The 20,935-nt window shown below is 38.3% G+C and overlaps 1 protein-coding gene across 2 annotated transcripts in view; it reads right to left on the reverse strand.

The window, feature by feature from the left end:
* Window positions 1–20,935, reverse strand: part of PDE11A (phosphodiesterase 11A) — a 424,697-nt gene that overhangs the window by 137,656 nt on the left and 266,106 nt on the right. For both annotated transcript variants that reach the window (XM_047772960.1, XM_047772959.1), the window contains exon 10: window positions 563–613. In XM_047772960.1, the coding sequence (XP_047628916.1) occupies window positions 563–613 (51 nt within the window). The remainder of the gene's footprint in view (window positions 1–562; window positions 614–20,935) is intronic.

Genomic DNA, 20,935 nt, shown 5'->3' on the forward strand with positions numbered 1-20,935 from the left:
GCCTAGCTATACCCCTTACAATCGTTTGACCTTGGCCTGTCTATTCAACATCTTTTTGCCTTAGTCTACTCATCTGTAAAACAGTATGTACTTCACAGGAGTATGAGATACAAATGAATGAATACGATAAAATGCTTTGATTGTACCTGGACTATAGTGAGCATTTGGTAAATGGTAACTACTATTATCCTAAACGCCTCACTTATTTTTACAGATGAAGATGCAGGCCCTAAGATTTTAAGGCAACAGAAAGTTAGAGATAAGATCAAAGCCAAAAGCAGGCATTCTGATTCTCGCCATATTACACAAGTTGATTTCTGATATCCTGCTCCCTTAACAAATGGAAAGAAAGAAATACTGAATCATTTAAATGATAATGATGGGGCTACTCAGCTACATAAAAGCCCCTCTAAAACTGAAATATGCAAACATGCCTTCTTTCCCCAGTTGTAATCGCTCAACACCCAGTGGGCAGGACTAATTCTAGAGGCAAGTGACAAAGAGTTTGAAAGCCTGGGAAGTTTAACTTTATGTACTATTAGGGCACTATTTGCTTCCTTACCTTAAACTTGTCAACTTCAGCTTTTGAACATGTTGCATGATAAGACAGCACCTGGTTCAGAAAAAAAGGAAAAAAATTTTATCAACTAGACATGCCTCAATTTTCTGGTGTTCTCTTGGCTTAAAAATAGACTTTGCTCATGCATATCACCTTGACATAATAGTGGATGCCAGTATACAACGAGGTGTTTCCAGTAACGGTCTGTAACACAGACTGCCATCTGTGCAACTATGGTGGAATCTATTATAATGAAGAGTGGAACTACAGCCCATGTTAAAGGCTTAGTATTTTATATTAGGATGTTCTTATAAGCAGTTATTTTATCAAAGGAACATGATGTGGCTCAAGTCTACAGTTCCCAAAGATGTGACTATTTGTCCTGTGAAATGCTTTGGAACACATACTTTTTAAAAAAGTTTTCATGTTTATTAATTAGATATAATTTATACACAATTATTTAAAATTTCCCTTTTGTACGTGGTGTTTTATCTTTTTGCATTCCCCCCCCTTAAAAAATTTTTTTATTATGTTTGATTTACAGCATTCTGTCAATTTCTGCTGTACAGCAAAGTGACCCAGTCACACATACATATATATATTCTTTTTCTTACATTATCCTCCATTATGTTCCATCACAAGTGATTAAATATATAGTTCTCTAGAAACATAGAGAAATTAAAAGGTGAGGTGTGCGTGTGTGCGCGCGCGCGCGCGCACTGTGGCAGACACTGAAGATTGCTGACTTACTTCCATGTCTCGTCTATTCCCACTTGCCTTCTTTTATTATACGGGAAAGATCATATTGTTATGCCCAACCACCTGCAATGCTTTTGGTAAAAGGATTATATTTCCCTGTTCTATTGACATCAGCCTTAGTATATGACTTGTTTTGGACAATGGAATATGAAGGGAAGTGATAATGGCACTTTTTCTTTTTTTTGGTTTTCTCAAACATCTTAAAATATTTTTATTGGGGTATGGTTGATTTATAATGTTGTATTAGCTTCAGGTTTACAGCAAAGTGAATCAGTTACACACATACCCAATATTTTTTCCCACAGAGGTTACTATAGAACATTGAGTAGACCTCCCCGTGCTCTACAGCAGGATCCTGTTAGTCATCTATTCTACATATAGTCGTGCTCATGTGCCAAACCCATCCTCCCAGTTTATGCCTTCTCCCCATGGTTTCCCCTTTAATAACCCTGTTTGATTTTGAAATCTGTGAGTTTGTTTCTGTTTTATAAACAAGTTCTTTTGTATCATTTTTTATTAGATTCCACATATTAGTGATACCATAAGATATACGTCTTTCTCTGTCAATCTTATTTAACTTAAGATAAACTCTAAGTCCATCCGTGTTGCTGTAAATGGCATTATTTCAATCTTTTTAATGGCTGAGTAACATTCCATTGTATATATGTACCACTTCCTCTTTATCCCTTCATTTGTGGATGGACATTTAGGTTGCTTCCATGTCTTGGCTACTGTAAATAGTGCTGCAATGAACACTGGGGTACATGTATCTTTTGCTTTATTTTGTTTTGCTTCTTAGGGCCATGCCTGCAGCATACAGTTCTCAGGCTAGGGGTCGAATTGGAACTGCAGCTGCTGGCCTACACCACAGCCACAGCAATGCCAGATCCAAGCCATGTCTGGAACCTATACCACAGATCATGGCACCGCCGGATCCTTAGCCCACTGAGTGGGGTCATAGATCGAAGCTGTGTCTTCATGGATCTAGCTGGGTTTGTTACCACTGAGCCCCAGTGGGAATTCCTGCATGTATCTTTTGAATTATGGTTTTCTCCAAAAATAATGCCAAGGAGTGGGATTGCTAGGCCATATGGTAGTTTTATATTTAATGGAGGTTTTTAAGGAAACTCCATACTGTTCTCCTTAGTGGTTGTCCAATGTTCATTCTCACCAACAGTATAGGAGGGTTTCCTTTTCTCCAAACTTTCTCCAGCATTTATTGTTGTAGACTTTCTGATTATGGCCATTCTGACTGGTGTGAGGCGATACTTCACTGTAGTAGTTTTGATTTGCATTTTGCTAATAATTAGTGATGTTGGGCGTCTTTTCATAAAATGAAAAGTCTGTCTGTCTTTGGAGAAATGTCTATTTAGATCTTCTGATCATTTTTTGATTGCACTGTTTTTGTGTTATAGAGCTGCATGTGATGTCTGGGTATTTTAGAGATTAATCCCTTGTTGGTTGCTTTGTTTGCAAAGATTTTCTCCCATTCTACGGGCAGTGATTTTTTTTTTTTAATAGTTTCCTTTGCTGTACAGAAGCTTTTAAGTTTAATTAGCTCCCATTTGTTTATTTTTTGTTTTTATTTCCATTACTCTAGGAGGTAGATCCAAAAAAGATATTCCTACAATTTATGTCAGAGAGTGTTTTGCCTATGTTTTACACCAGGAGTTTTATAGTACTTGGCCTTATGCTTAGGTCTTTAATCCATTTTGAGTTTATTTTTGTGTACCGTGTTAGAGAGTGTTCTAATGTCATTCTTTTAAATGTAGCTGACCAGTTCTCCAAACACCACTTACTGAAAAGACTATCTTTTCTCCATTGTATATTCTTGCCTCCTTTGTCATCGATTAGTTGACAATAGTTGTGTAGGTTTATCTCTGGGCTTTCTATCCTGTTCCACTAATATATACTTATTTTTTGTACTAATACCATATTGTTTTCTTTCTTTCTTTCTTTTTTTCTCTTCTTGGCTGTACCTGTAGAATGCAAAAGCTCCTGGGCCAGGGATTGAACCCGTACCACAGTAACAACCCAAGCCACAGCATTGACAATGCCAGATCCTTAATCTGCTGGGCCACCAGGGGTCCCCCATACTGTTTTGATTACTGTAGCTTTGTAGTGCAGTCTGAAGTCTGGGAGGATGATGCCACTTTTGAACAGTCTATAAGAGACTTCATGTAGTTCTGCTTTCTCTCCTTCATAGGAAGTGGATGGCTCTGGGAGAGCTGCTCTCTTAGCCTGGTCCCCAAATGAAGAAGAAGCTTTGAGCAGAGCCACAACCATCATACTTCTGATGATGTGTCACATGAGCAAGAAATCAATCTCTGTGTTTTATCATCACATCATAACCTACTGATACAAAGGCTTAAAACTCAAAAACCCTATTTGCAGGCACCATGCAACTAAGTAACACTCCTCCGATCAATGACATCTATGTAGGAGTGTGGGGGCTGCCTCCATCTTTTCCTTGTATTTACTAGAAAAGAGCTATGAGGCCTACAGGTGTAGCAAATTCTGGTATCTATGAAGTGATGGACATAGGTATGAATGACAGCTTGTTATGGATTGTAGGGCAGAAAGGAAAAGAGAAATGAGGCTAGCCCTGGACTGCCCTGCTTCAGACTTTGTTCTTGTGGAACAAATAAACTCGCATTTGCTTAAGTCAGTATTGGATATTATAAGGCATATGTACCTACTTATACACACACAAACATAATGTATATATTACATACATACTACCAGTCCCATCCTTAATCTATACAAATCTCAAATAAATAAATCTGAGAAAGGCTAAATCCCTCTTCAACTACCAGCTTTAGAGAATCTCAGTGCTATTTATATCTGAAAAGTAAAGTAACACATTTTATTTGGTTAAACTCAGTGTTTCCCAAATGCAGAATTGCCTTTTAGGTGATACATTAATCTTAGAAACATTCCAGCCCAATAACCTATGGACCAAGGACTTTGAGAAACACTGACCCAAGGTACGCATCAGTGTGACAGAAGCAAGGCCACTAAGGAGGCAGTGTCTTATGGTGACTGGAGTACAGCTTCTAGAGGCAGACTGCCCAGGCTCCATTGCTTCCCAGTCATGGGAATTTAGGCCAGCATCTTCATCTCTTTGGGCCTCATTTGAAAATGGTCTACTACTAAACCATATAGGCATCTCTTGCTTAACATCAGTGGTATACTTTGGAAAGTCAGAGGTTCCACCTTATGAAAACATCAATAAGGAGCCTATTTTCCATTTTTTTTTTTTTTTTAGGGCCACATCTGGGGCATATGGAAGTTCCCAGGCTAGGAGTCAAATCAGAGCTGCAGCTGCTGGCCTATGCCATAGCCATAGCAACACAGGATCCACCTACATCACAGCTCGCGGTAACACTGGATCTTTAACCCACCGTGAGAGGCCAGGGATTAAACCTGCATCGTCATGGATGCTACCTGGGTTTGTTACCACTGAGCCACAATGGAAACTCCTCCATCATTTTTAATTTGGGCATATTACATTGCATTATAACATCTGCAACCACTTCCTAAAACTTAATGAAAATGCAGTAAAATTCACTTGTAGGTATGAAACAAAAAATAATGTTAGGTTATAAATTGTTTTAAGTATTTGCTTTATGATCATAACCAGTGTGATTTTTCACAAAATGTTGCTTTATATTTAGTAGTATCTCTCTTCCATTGTAAACACTTTAATCACTCATTTCTTTTCTCATAGTTTTCTCAACACCTTTTCATCTTTGAGAGTAGACTCACTGTCAAGTACTAAGAAAAACAAGAGCTAAATATTAGAGGTGCTGTAGTCACACATTCAGGACAAGCTGCCTTTCTCAGCACCGGCAATAACTAAGATGCACCCCCTTGTTTTTCAGTTCTATGCTGTTCTCAAAAATGATTTGGAGGTTATTCAGACAAATTCTACCTGGAAGGCAAATCAAAACTTTGGCCACAGTTCCTTTTTTTTTAAACAATTACACAGAGTTTGGAGAACATAAATATAACCTTTCCTAATACAAACAAGGGTACAAAAATATAATGAGAGATAAATATGTTCTAGGAGGTTTGGTTATTAAAACCAAGATATTTTCAGACCAAAATGTAAGACTGGATACTGCAAAATGCCTAGAGGAAAAAACAGAACACTTTTTGACATAAATCACAGCAATATTTTTTTGGCTCCATATCTTACAAAAATGGAAATAAAAACAAAAATAAATAATTGGAACCTAATTAAATCTAAAAGCTTTTGCACAGCAAAGGGAACCATAAACAAAACTAAAAGACTTGGAGAAAATATTTGTAAACAATGCACTAACAAGGGATTAATTTCCAAAATATATAAACAGCTCATGGAGCTTTATATATACATGAACTTCAAACAATACAATCAAAAAATGGGCAGAAGACCTAAATAGACATTTTTCCAAAGAAGACATACAAATGGCCAATAGGCACACAAAAAGATGTTCAATATTGCTAATTATTAGAGAAATTAAAATCAAAACTACAGTGAGGTATAACCTCACACCAGGCAGAATGGCCATCATCAAAAAATCTATAAGCAATAAATATAGGAGAGGGTGCGGAGAAAAGGGAACCTTCCTGTACTATTGGTGGGAATGTAAGCTGGTACAACCACTGTGGTGAACAGTATAGAGGTTCCTTAAAAAACTAAAAATAGAGTTACTGTATAATCCAGTGATCCTACTCCTGGGCATATATCTGGAGAAAACTCTAATTCCAATGAACATGCACTCCAATGAACATGCACCCCAATGAACATGCACCCCAATGTTCATTGCAGCATTATTTATAATAGCCAAGACATGGAAACAACCTAAATGTCCATTGACAGATGAATAGATTAAGAAGATAGGGTGTGTGTGTGTGTGTGTGTGTGTGTATAGTGGGATATTATTTAACTATAAAACACAATGAAATAATGCCATTTGCAGCAACATAGGTGGACCTAGAGATTATCATACTGAATGAAGTAATAGACAAATATCATATGATATTGCTTATATGTGGATTCTAAAAAATGATACAAGTGAACTCATTTACAAAATAGTCTACTCAAAGACAGAGAAAAACAAATGTAGAGTTACCAAAGGGGATATTGGAGGTGGTGGATAAATTAGGAGTTTACGATTAACATATATACATTACTATATAAAAAATAGGTAAACACCAAGGATCTACTGATAGCACAGGGAATTATACTCAACATCTTGTAATAACCTATAATGGAAAAGAATATGGGAATGCCCTGGTGGCTCAGTGGGTTAAGGATCTGGCATTGTCACTGCTGTGGCTGTTTACTGCCCTGGCATAGGTTCGATCCCTGGCCTATGAACTTCCACATGCTGCAGGCAATATCCCTGCTTCCCTAACACAATGTAAATTAACTATACTTCAATTAAAAAAATGGGGGGTAAAATAGCAAGGTATTTTCTTACTGGGAAAATTCTGTGGTGTAGTTTTGCACTTCACCCTGTTCTTAGGAAGAATAAATGTGATAATCCATGTCAAATACCTGGCCACAAATAATTAACTTATATTTATTGTATTAATATTCAGTTACAATTCTACCATGTAAATATTTGGCAGAGCATTATCTCATCATCTTATAATTATTATAAGGGTGTTTTTAGTGCAAAGATAACAATAGATTTTGTTCTTTTGGCTCAGTTTTACTAAGGTAAATTTTATTTTGGTTGTCAGCTTATTAAGATTCTTACTATTTATAGTCTCTTTTTGTAGATTCAATCTTCACAATTTATCTTTATTTATTTTAAAGAAAAAGTCCACAAAAACTCAAAATTTCTGCCACCAGGTGTGTACGGCCAAGCGTTTAGTGATTTAAAGCATATGACCCATGTGTCCTTTCTAAGAAATTTTGCCTATCCTAAAGTTGTGAATCCATATCTTGTGCTACATTCTAAAATTTTTATACTTTATCTTTTATGTTTAGGTCTATGATACATCTGAAATTTGTGTATGGCATGAGATTAAGACTTTAATGAAATAAATGTTACTTTGTCATGATTCTTAAATTTTCCTTGGAGTCATAACTTGGCGTCAACATTGTTCTGGAGTTCATTCTTGAGATTTTAAGACTCTTTACTTGATAATCTATTAAGTCTGAAATCATAAAGGAGTAATAATAGTTCAGACATACAAAGTGGAGTTGGGAAGCCACTGAGGATCTGGTCTCAGATACTTCCCTGCACCAACAAGAGAACTGTGAGGACACACAAGACTTTGTGTGAACTAAACCAAACTTTCTATGAACTAAACCTAACCTAAGGACATCTGCTGTTTTAAAAACATCTGCTAGCTGCAAACCTTGTGGTCTCAGGTTGCTTCCCGTTGTAACTATGCAACCATTTTGGACCTCAACCAATCCTTGCTTAACAAACACCCTTAGTTTTTGCCAGCTCTAATTATAAATCTTGACAAACAACTCATGTAACTAACTGTGGCATCGAGGTTCTTGACTTTATAAGCTTTGTCCATTTGGTAGTCAGTGGAGCACAATTCAAGTGCTTCTTGAATCTGTGATTTTTGGGCTGCCATCCTAACAAACCCTCAATAAATGCCTCTTTATTTCGATCAGGTCTCCATTCCTAAATTTTTGTTAACAAGTTCATAGGGATTTATAGCTTCTGTATAATTTGACCAAGTTAACAATAAGGAAGCTTTTGATTTTACCTTTCGGGTCTTTTTGTGGTGTGAGTTCTTGTTTCCTTTTGTAAGACTCTGAGAACCAGTAAAAGGAGCAGAAGAATGCCCTCATACAAGAATCTCACAACAGTCTTCTCCTGAAAGAGTATAGTCCCTTGTGGATGAGCAGGGAGGAATTATCAGCTAATAAGAGTACCTTGTTCCTGCAAGAGCAGGTCCTATGGTAAACGGCAGTCTGGGAGGACATAGCATTGTCCTCTCTAAGAATCCCTAGATTCTTAGGGCAACAAGCCAGCAGAGCAGATTCCTCAAGACAAGGGGGTCCTTGAATCCTGTTATAGAATACTCCGATTTTGTTCTTCCAAGGAAGTTTCTGCTGTTTGGTCCTAAAGGGTTTCCTGGGATGTATCAGGAAAGTGGTGATGTTTCATTGCTCCAGTTACCCTTGGGACTTGCTTTACACACAGAGCACAGCAATGGAAATGCAGCAATATCTATACCCCTTTCATGTATCCCATCAATGTTGCTATCATGCAGTTCTGACCAGATAGAAAACACAGCAGTGATCTTGCTTAGCTCCTAACTTCTTATTGTAGTAAAGCCTCTGATCCCATGTGATCACCTTACTATTTTTAACAAGCATGTACAAAGCCTGTGAGGACACACAAGACTTTTTTCCTCATCACCTGTGGTCAGTGATCAGGTCCGTAACACCACTGAAACTGCTTGTGTCAAGGTTTTCAGTTCCTTGTTGCCAAATCCAAATCTTGCTGGACAAATCTGCAGATGTCTTTGGTAGCAATATTGAATGCAGGTGATCAATCTTGCCTTTTTTCTGAAGAATCTCCTCTCTGCTTTCTTGAAACCACACTATTTTGGTTTCATCCTACTTTTCTCTGTGTTCTTTGTTTGGCCCACCTCCTCTACTTTAAGCCTAAATGCAGAAGTTTGCTGGGCTTGGTCTCGCCTTCAGTGATGTCACACACGCTCATGGCTTTACACATTATCTCTTGGTTGACAACTTCCAAATTTACCTCTAATCTCTCCTTGAGCTTCCAACTCACATATCCTACTACTTACATCACTAACTTTCTACTTGGTTGACTCACTGGCATCTCAAATTTAATATGTCTAAACATGCAGGTTGATTTTCACATCTGTAGTTGCTAGACTACGTCCCAATCCCTGGATTGGGTACATATGTTTATGTCACATGGCAAGGGGGAATTGGGATTGCCAGTGGAATTAAGGTTGCTAATCAGCTAACCCTTAGATAGGGAGGCAATCTTAGATTATCTAGGTGAACATAATGTGGTTACAGGGGTCCTTATAAGTAAAAGAGGAAAGCAGGAGAGTCAGAATCATAGTGATGGGATGTGAGTAATATGGACCTCCATTGCTAATTCTAAAGATGGAAGAGGGCCACAGGCCCACCAATGCAGGTAGGCTCTAGAAGCTAGGAAAGGCAAGGAGGAATGGATTGTGTCCCAGGGCCTCCCCTAGAAGAAACGCATCCTACTCACACCTTGATTTTAGCTCAAGGAGAACCATTTCAGACATCTGACCTCCAGAACTTTAAGATGATAACTGTCTTTTATTTTAATGGACAGAGTTTGTGGTAATTTGCAACAGAAACCATAGGAAACAAGTGCCACCAACCTGTTTTTTCTCCCAGTCTTTCCAGCTCCACAAATGAAACTCTATCCAATCAGCTGTGTAATCCGAAAAACCTAAAGGTTATCCTTCATTTTCCCCTCCCTCTTTCCCTCACATTGAATCCAGTAGAACAATATGTCATTTCCACTCCTATATTCTGACTCTTTCTGGTTCTATTACTGCTATCCAGGTCTGGTCCACCATCTCCTCCCAAACTGGACTCTGGCAATCATCTCTCCATTTCTACCCTGGCCTTTTCTGATCTCTTTGGCATGCATCAGCCAGAGTGGTATTTAAAAATATAAATCATATCTTGCCATCTTCCAGCTGAGAACTCTCGAGTGCTTCCCATTACACTTAGAATAACATTCAAATCCCAAATAATGACCAGACAGGTCTAGTGTGGTCTGGCCCTTGGTACCTTCTCAAATCACACTGTATGCACTTTCTTCTACATTCTCCAGCCCAACTCACCTCCTTTGGGATTTTCTATACACCACACTCTTTTCCACCTTAGAGCCTTCCCTGCCCTCACCTCCTGGTTGGTATTTTCATCCTTCTGATTTTAGGTAAATATTGCCACTCCAGTGTGGTCTTCCCCTAGCACCTTAAGAAACCACTTCACTCTCCATTATTATCAGTGTTAACAGGTTGTTTCTCTCATAGTTGGAGTTATTTGTTAGCTTGTTCATCACCTACTAGACTGTAAGCACCATGAAGGCAAGGATCAGATCTGTTTTTTGGTCACCAGTGGGTAGGTATTCTATCCCTAAGAGAAAGCTTGATACTTAGCCGGCACTCAGTAAATATTTGATGAATCACGCAATAGAAAATAAAATAATCTTAAAAGAATCTTTCCATTTCTTGTGTGCTTCTCTGCTTGTACTGTTAGTGGCCTTCATTTATACCTTTTCCTCAATGAAATGGTAACGTGTCTTAGAGCATAAAATGAACAGTGTAGGTACGGTTGCCAGATTCAGCAAATAAAAATACAGGACACCCAGTTAAATTTGAATTTCAGATAAACCACTAATATTTGCACTATTTGGGATATACTTACACTAAAAATATTATTTGTTGTTAATCTGAAATTCAAAACTGGGGGTCTTGTGTTTTTACCTGGCAAGTCTACTCTGTCCAAATTAAGAAGGCTGGAAATAAATATGGTAAACTCTAAGCCAAATTCCAAAATGTTCATGTTTCTCACCCAACCCCAACACTACAACAACTCCCAGTGACTTTCCTCATAGTATTTTTTTATGGTGGGGAGGGGTTCAATAACTATATGTTTCCCCTTTTTTATTTTTAATTTTATGTGAGAATTGCAATGATTTTTAAATATTTATTTATTTATTTATTTATTTATTTAGCTTTTCAGGGCCGCACCCATGGCACATGGCGGTTCCCAGGCTGGGGGTCAAATTACAGCTGCTAGCCTACTTCATAGCCACAGCAACACAGGATCTGAGCCTCATCTGCAAGCTACACCACAGCTCAGGGCAACGCCAGGTCCTTAACCCACTGACTGAGGCCAGGGATCAAACCCACAAGCTCACGGTTCCTAGTCCAATTCCGTTTCTGCTGTGCCACTATGGGAACTCTTCTTCACAGTATTTAATCAGGCAAACCTACCAAATATCTCAAGTCTAGAATATTTTCAGAAATACCAAATAAACTCATTAATCTAAGATCTGTGACAAATCTACAGATGCCATTGAAGGAAATAAACGTAATTCCTGATTACTTAGAGCATAACCAATATTTCAAAGAGAATATTCCAGTTCTTCAAAGAGAATCGTGTGTGTGTATGTGTGTGTGTGGTCATACAGCACAGCTAATGACTAAAAATCAGGCAAATTTCTATGGTTGAGGATGAAACAACAAATTAAAGAACTTAATTTTTCAACTGCTATTGTTGTTAAACCTTCTTGGAAAGTTAAAAATTCTTCCACGATTCCAAACTAATTAATTTTATAAGAATTCCCTAAACTGTATATATATTTCGTATTAGGAATCTAGGGATATTATGCATTTTTGAGTTATAATATCTTTGATAGAGTAAAAAAGCTTTACTTGAATGCACTGTGATGGTTTTGAAGAAAGAGGCACTTACAAATTTTAATTGTATAAATACTTTCTCTATGAGGAACATTGTTAGGGTTATAAGAGTTTAGCCATAACACACACACCCACAAATTTTTTTGACAGCTAAATAAAATTTGTATAAAGTTTACACACAAAGATAAACAGTTGACCCACAGAACCCTTAACAGACATTAAACTTTCACAAGAAAATTTCTATCCCAGATAGATTTATCTTTTGTGTCTGTATTAATTTAGAAAATATTTTTAAGATCTAGTGACTCACTTTCATTGGTGGGCTCTGACTTCAGAACTGTTTAGAGTCCCCCAAATAAATCACTATTTGCAAAACCCTACAAACCTCAGTTATCTTTTGGATTGAACTTGTTCCTAGCAAAACAAGCAAACAAAGGCTAGAAAATACAAAATAAAGCAATTATCAGACCCATGGACAGTGTAAAGAAGTCATGTTTTAATGTCAAGTTTCCACAGCAGGAAAAGACAAACTATGTTGCAAAACAAAACAAAACAATGAGCAGAACTATGAAATAGGACTGCTGTAGCAAGCCTTGCCCTCTGCCACATGTGGTTTAAGACCTGAACCAAATGCTTGCCTTGGAATCCCAGGAACTGCCCCTGAGTAGTTGAGGGCAAATTTCTCACATCGGTAGTTTTGAATATTAATTTATTGTGGATCTGGGCAGCCATTTGCTCCTGGAATGAGAAATGAACCGTTACAGATGCTGGCTGCCAAGAGCACAAACATAAAACACCACTTAACAGACCTTGCTGAGGACCCAGACTGGCTGTCTCAGTCTGCATGAATATTTACTGATATGTTTACGGCTCAGGTAGCAAAGCGGCACTTGGTGACATTTGGAAAATAAACTGATATATCAGAATTAAGTTAGGGTGATCTGAAACAAAATCCCAAATAATTTACGTTGCTGGGCTCCAAAGAAGTAAAGAAACTTTGCTATCAGCAACAGGTCTCTAGCCAAGGATGGTGATAAACCACAAGGAATGAAAAGCCAATTTTTACTTGGGTTGATTTGACAGAAGTGCTGTCTGAGTGAAAAGCCGTACTCCAAGATTTCTCAAAAAAAAAAAAAAAAAAAGATGCTAGGCTTCAAAGACACTGTAACTGAATGAATGCATAGAAATGTGAGAAATCATCATCAGGTTCTACTGTAAAATACTTAAGTAACTGCCTGGGTTTTTTTTTTTTTTTGTCTTTTTTTTTCCTTTTAGGGCCGAGCCCACGGCATATGGAAGTTCCCAGGCTAGGGGTTGAATCAGAGCCAAAGCCACAGCCACAGCCACAGCTACATGGGATCCAAGCCATGTCTGTGACCTACACCATGGCTCATGGCAATTCCAGATCCTTAACCCACTGAGCAAGGCCAGGGATTGAATCCGCATCCTCATGGATACTAGTTGGATTAGTTTCCGCTGTGCCATGACGGGAACTCCTGCCTGTTGTTTAATGGAATGAAATGTTTAAAAAGGTAACTTCAAATAACTCTGTCTGCTGTGTGATCTGTTATCATGGCCTTTGGGCTATATCATAAAAAATATTTTTAGAATCCTTAAAAAGATGAAAACTATTTGAATTTAAAGTAGAATAAAAGACACCTGCAGAATCTAGGGTAATAAAATAGTCCATTGTCAGGATGACTTTAAGGTTAGCTACCTTTTAACTACTATAAGCAGGAAGGAAGAGCCATACTTGTAGTTCATGTCAACATATATTTGTGGTGTACCTACTATGTGTAAACCATTGTGATAGGTATTTTTGGTCTTCTTTTTCCCATCCTGGCAAATAAATTTTATTGAAGGCCTCAGCTTTATTGAATAGCTGGTAGCTGAATGAAGCACTGTGCTGAAAATGATTGCTGAGGCTTAAGGAAGGGTTCAGTAGGAAGATATGCTGTGACTGATTAGCGATGTCTTCCACAGGCATGAGGGCAAAGAGTGGTGGCATGTGTGCTATGTACTTGCAACCACTGAAAACATTGTAAGAAATGACTCTCTGGATCAAACTCGTTCAGAACTCTATTGATGAAAAGTGATGCAAAATATATTTTTAGAAAATCATAGATGTCTAATTTAAATGATTAGGAATATACCTAAAACATAAATGTAGTTTTGATTTTCAATTTTTATTTTGTATTAGGTAAAACTGGTCATAAACCTACTAGTTCTGTACCCAGACTCTGGCCCTCTGTGATAAAAGAAAAGAGTGACTTTCTCAGGTAAGAAGTTAAAAGTTCTCCATTTGGCTGGTAGGACAAATTAGTAGAGGGTATAAGAAAGTGCAATTCCAAGCAAGTAACAAGTTCTTACTGGGTCCATCTTCTTAGGTACTTTAAAGAATTGTCTTGGTTTTGAAAAAAAAAAAAAAAAAAACAAAGAAACCAAAACCAGGCTTCCTGTTATACAGAAATTGTAAGAAAATAAAAAGGCTCTATAAAATTGTGTTCGAGGGATGTGAGTTAATGGAGTTTTCCAAAGCGCTTCCTGTATTGAAATCTACCTTGACAATAATGTCCCCATATAAAAAGCTTAGGAGTTCCTGCTGTGGTACAGTGGCTTAAGGATTCAGCATTGCCACAGCTGTGGTGTAGGCTGCAGCTGTAGCTGGGATTCCATCCTTGGCTCGGGAACTTCTGTATGCCACTGGTGTCATAAAAATAAATAAATAAGAAATATAAATAAAAATAAAAAGCTTATACTTATGGGGCAATATGAGACCTTCCCATCTCACCTGAATTCTCTTTTAATTAATCTTCTTAACAGAATAGACAGGGCATTTTTACATATGTTTCATTCAAAGGTATGGAGTCAACTTCTCCAAATACAATGACCACTTTTTCACCCAAAGTGAAGATTTATCTTAATCATTCTATGTCACTATCAGATTAAAATGTTAATCTTGGTAATCACACTCCAAATTTCAATTTAATTTTGAAAAGAAAGCCCTTAAAATACTTTCATAATTATAAATATTTAGGTAGAATATAATGACAATGCTGACATTCATTTAGTAGCTACTCAAACTACCTTTCACCCTTTGTGCCTTTGTTGTTAACTATTGGTACCTGTGCACTTTCCAGAGAATAATGTATCTTGTATTATATAAATCCTGAAATTTAACAGGTACTCTGAAACTACATCTAAATTATTACCTGTGGCAGATTAAAATGGCCACACATTCTTTGACATCTTCCCAGGAGAGGTAGAGTCTATGTCCTTTCTCCTTGACTCGAGGTGGGGTTTGTGACTGTTTCCCTGGTAAATAATATGTAACAGTGATGTGCCAGCTGCACTGGGCCCAGACCTTAAGATACTAGAGGCTTCTATTTCTTGGCCCTTGAAACATTCTCTCTTGTAGCATTGAGCCACGGTATATAAGGTCTATTTACCCCCTGAGAAGCTGCAGCCACATGGAGAAGCCTGAATAATGAAACACTAAACACAAGGAAAGAGAGGCCAAGGAGCAAACAAAAAGCCACACATGTGAGGCGTTTCCTCTGTGGTGCAATGGGATCGGCATCATCTTGGGTGCACTGGAACGTATGTTCGACCCCTGGCCTGGCAGAGTGGATTGATGATCTTGCTTTGCTGCAACTGCAGCTTAGGTTGCAACTATAGCTTGGATCTGATCCCTGGCCTGGAACTCCATATGCTGCGAGGCGGCCAAAACAGGAGGGAAAAAAAAAGCCACACAAGTGAGTGAGTGAAGAAGCCATCTCGAAATGCATCCTCCAGCCCCAACGACTCCATTGACCCATGTAGATCAGAGATGAACCACCTAAACTAGCCCTTTTGAAATTCCTGATCCATGAGATCATGAGCAAAGGTGTTGTGCATCTTCAGATATCAAATTTCAGGATAGTTGGTTAAGAAGCAATAAACAAACAAAACAGTATCAACCTTCAAACAGGTGAGCCCACCCTAAAGCATCCACAGATGTCTGTAATTCAGGTGTCAACTGAAGCTTGTCTTTCAAAATCTAGGTAAATTGGTTTGGTCCTCTGAAACTATGAAAGGCTATGAATTGTATCTAGTCACTTATGATGGAACATGATGGAGGATAATGTGAGAAAAAAGAATGTATATATATGTATGTGTGACTGGGTCACTTTCCTGTACAGTATAAATTGACAGAACACTGTAAAGCAACTATAATGGGGAAAATCATTTTTTAAAAAAAGGCTATGGAAATTCAAAGCCTTTTTCAAAATATCTACAAATTCTTGGTAGATTTATATTCTTATTTTGGCCTTTAAGTTCTTATGTATTCTTGTACTGAATCTGCTATGTAATCATCATAGAAAAATGAGAAATTCAACTTCCTCTTCCATTTCCACAAAAAGGTCCACCATACACATCAAGTATTCATGAGTTCAGCAGATCTTGAAGAAGGTTTTCTTTTTTAGTTCTTCCCTCCCTCCCTTCCTTCCTCCTTCCCTCTTTCTTTTCCTCCTTCCTTCCTTTCATTCTCTCCTCCCTTCCTTCCCTCTCTCCCTCCTCTCCTATCTCTCTTTCTTTACTTCCTTTTTTTTTCTTTTCTTTCTGAAAAACAAATGGTGACATTTCATCATTTCAAATAAATGTCAGCCTCACCATTCTCAAAATGTCTCTTGGTCCTTCCATCAAGGTGTCATTTCATTGACCATTAACATCATACATCTAGCCTCTCTCTCTCTCCAATATACCCTTCCTTTTTATCTTTTCTTCCCTCTTCCTCCATTTCAAATGTAAAATAACAAAATCCTGTCCTTTTCTCATTCAGAATGGTTTTCCACATCCTCTAGTTGCTGGAGGCAGGCAAAAATCTATTCTCTCATATCTTTACTACCCCAAGAGGGCTTGTCAAGGATCTTTCCATAGAATTCCAGTGCCTAAGTTAGATAATGTTTCATCTATCTTGTTATACTTCAGAAGTCGCCACATGCCTCTTAAGCTGTTTATCAGACCAGACACGACCAGACCCGACCAGACACGACCAGACCAGACTGGACACGACCAGACAGGACCAGACATGACCAGATAGGACCAGAACAGACCAGACACGACAGGACCAGACCAGACCTGACCAGACCAGACCTGACCGAACACGACCAGACCAGAACAGACCAGACCCGACCCGACCGGACTGGACCGGTCCCGACCAGACCGGACCAGCCCTGACTGGATCCAACCGGACTGGCCCATATCAAAACGGTCCCAACTGGACGAGACCGGCGCGAGCAGTTCCAACTGGATTGGACCGGCCCCGACCGGACCTGACTGGCCCCACCTGGATCAGACCAGCCCCTACCGGCCACGACTGGCCCTGACTGGATAAGACTGGCCCCAACCAGCCCCGACCGGATCGGACCAGCCCTGACCGGCCCCAACCGGGCCCAATCTGCCCTGACCAGACCTGACCAGACACGACTGGCCCCGACCAGCCCCAACTGGACTGGAATGGACCCGACCCAACCAGACCGGCCCCAACTGGCCCCGACCAGATATGATCGGATGGGGCACGACAGGACCAGACCGGACACGACTGGCTCTGACTGTACCCAACTCGCCCCAACCAGACCTGACCTGCCCCAACCAGCCCCGACCAGACACAATCAGACCAGCCCGACAGGACATGACCAGACACAACCAGACCAGACCAGACACAACCAGACACAACCAGATACGACCAGACCAGACATGACCAGACACAACCAGACAGGACCAGACCAGACACGACCAGACCGGACCCCAAAAATCAAATACCTGGGAATACTCCTGACCAAGGAGGTGAGAGAATTCTATGCTAAGAAATATAAAATATTAATCAGTAAAATTAAAGATACAAAGAAATGGAAAGATATTCCAAACTCATGGGTCAGAAAAATTAATATTGTAAAAATGGCCATACTACCCAAAGCGTTCTATAGATTCAGTACAGTCCCTATGAAATTACCCATGACATTTTTCACAGAACTAGAAAAAACAAGTCAAAAATGTATATGGAACCACGAAAGATCCAGAATTGCCAAAGCAATTCCGAGGAACAAAAACCAAGCAGGAGGCATAACTCTCCCAGACTTCAGGCAATATTACAAAGCCACAGTCATCAAGACAGTGTGGTACCAGTACCAAAACAGACCCAATGGAACAGAATAGAGAACACAGAAATAAAACCAGAAACCTATGGTCAATTAATCTTTGACAAAGGAGGCAAGAACACAGAATGGGAAAAAGTCTTTTCAGCAAGCACTGCTGGGAAACCTGGACAGCTGCATGCAAATCAATGAAACTAGAACACACCTTCACACCATGCACAAAAATAAACTCAAAATGGCTGAAAGACTTAAATATACGACAGGACACCATCAAACTCCTAGAAGAAAACATAGGCAAAACATTCTCTGACATCAACCTTACAAATGTTTTCTCAGGTCAGTCTCCCAAAGCAACAGAAATAAAAGAAAAAATAAACCAATGGGACCTAATCAAACTGATAAGCTTTTGCACAACAAAGAAAACCAAAAAAGACAACTTACAGAATGGGAGAAAATAGTTTCAAATGATGCAACTGACAACGGCTTAATCTCTAAAATATACAAACAACTTTTACAGCTCAACAGCAAAAAAAAAACAACAACCCAATTGAAAAATGGGCAAAAGACCTGAATAAACATTTCTCCAAAGAAGATATACCGATGGCCAACAAGCACATGAAAAAATGCTCAACACCACTTATTATTAGAGAAATGCAAATGAAAACTACCATGAGATACCACCTCACACCAGTCAGAATGGCCATCATTAATAAGTCCACAAAGAACAAATGCTGGAGGGGGTATGGAGAAAAGAGAACCCTCTTGCACTGTTGTAAGTATTGTATTAACTGTTGTAAGTTAATACAACTACTATGGAAAGCAGTATGGAGATACCTTAGAAAACTATACATAGAACTACCGTATGACCCAGCAATCCCACTCTTGGGCATATAGCCAGACAAAACTTTCCTTGAAAAAGACACATGCATGCACATGTTCATTGCAGCACTATTCAGAATAGCCAAGACATGGAAACAACCTGAATGTCCATTGACAGATGAATGGATTAAGATGATTGGTATGGAATACTACTCAGCCATAAAAAAGAACAAAATAATGCCATTTGCAGCAACATGGATAGAACTAGGGACTCTCATACTGAGTGAAATAAGTCAGAAAGAGAAACAAATGCCATATGATATCAGTTATATCTGGAATCTAATATACAGCACAGAGAACCTTTCCACAGAGAAGAACATCATGGACTTGGAGAATAGACTTATGGTTGCCGAAGGGGAGGGGGAGGGAGTGGGATGGATGGGGAACTTGGGGTTAATAGATGCAGACTATTGCCTTTGGAATTAATAGGCAATGAGATCCTGCTGTGTAGTGCTGGGAACTATGTCTGGTCACTTGTGATGTGAGAAAAAAGAATCTATACATGTATGTATAACCGGGTCACCATGCTGTACAGTAGAAAGTTGACAGAACACTGTAAACCAGCTATAATGAAAAAATAAAAAAAATTAAAATTAAAAAAAAAAGAAAGAAAAGTGTAACTCTACCATGAGCTGGGAAGGGACAGAATCAGAAGTATTTGGTGATGAGATCACTCTAAAGTTTACTACAGTGGTTTAGGCAATCAAGCAGCAAATTGTGTTAGAACTGTTTTTAAAATCAGAGCAAATGAATCCAATATATGAACTCTGGTATATGAATTTCATGGTGTTTGCTCAACTTTTGTTTATTTCCTAATTCTCTTCTGTATTTCAAAGAGTTGTGTTTGGTAGGCAGGGTTATAGTATATCCAGGATTATAGCATATCCTTATCAAATTCTTCATAGTACATATATAGTAGCATATATAGTATATGAAGTATATGGTCATTAAATATTGGTGATTTGACTAAACATATTCTAACTATAAAGAAAATTATTATAAGTGAGAGATTAGGATTGGGTTATTTCTATTCCACGACTTCTAGGAACTGCTTAGTTACTAATTTCAATTACTTCAATGTCCTTAGGGTGAAAGAAACAGCCTATTTCTTTTCAAAAAGTTGCATGTAGTAATAATTATTCTAATTTTTAAAAAGTTTTTAGTAGTCTCTCATAAAAGATCTCAGCCATTAACAAATTTAAGAGGCTTTTTTTTTTATTAATTCTTAGTGTAATTCAATATGACTCTATACATATGCATATTGTTCTGTAATTTATAACTGTTTCAAAATAAATGTTCCTTTCTCAAAATTGCATTACTCCCCACATTATGTTTTAAAGTGAGGCTGTTTTTCTTAATCAAGTATGTTATTAAATGTATTAATGTTTCACAAATGCTTTTCTAATGAACTCCTTGCTTACTTGTTTTTCTTATTTGTTAATAAGGAAGAGAGGAGAACATGGCATGTTTTTGGACTAATTGAGCAACTTGGATTGGTTAGATTGCTGTTTCTGAACTATAATACGCGTCAACGGTTTTTCAAATCTACAATTTAATAGCTTGAGATTTTAAATCAACTGGTTCTTCTTCATTATTTGTCCTTTAATCACTGTCATCACTATCTCACAAAACAGAAGCATGGCCCCCTGGTGTAGAAAACAGGCTCTACTTTGGCTCTCTTCCCACTTCCATTGTGGCCAGGCAAGGGCTCCAGTGGTAAATGCAGTCTTGCAATTGATAGGACATTCCCTAAAAGACACCTGGGTGCATAATCTGCACAATATGGCCCCTTGAAACAGACAGACCTGAGTTTGGATTCTGGCTCTGCTTCTAGCTGTGCAATGAAAACCACAAAACTCTCTCAGCAAGTTTCTAAACCTTTCTCAGCCCCAGTTTGCTCATATGTTAAATGGTAATAATACTGTCTACTCCAAACTATTTTGGTGAAGGTTAAATGAAATACATATATAACTTAATATAGTACCTGAAACATGATAAACATTTAATATTTGTAGCATTTTCAAAAGTACAAAATAATAACATAACAAAAGGAGAAGAGAAGATAATAATGTAAATTAATGAAAGAAAAAAATGTGAAACAAGCCAGAACAAGTTACCATGGGGACAATGCTAAATTACTCCAAACATCCTGCTACTTTTGGGAACTCTTGTTCAGGATTGCAAAGCA

This window comes from Phacochoerus africanus, chromosome 3 (genome assembly GCF_016906955.1).
Source record: "Phacochoerus africanus isolate WHEZ1 chromosome 3, ROS_Pafr_v1, whole genome shotgun sequence".
Taxonomy (NCBI): Eukaryota; Metazoa; Chordata; class Mammalia; order Artiodactyla; family Suidae; genus Phacochoerus; species Phacochoerus africanus.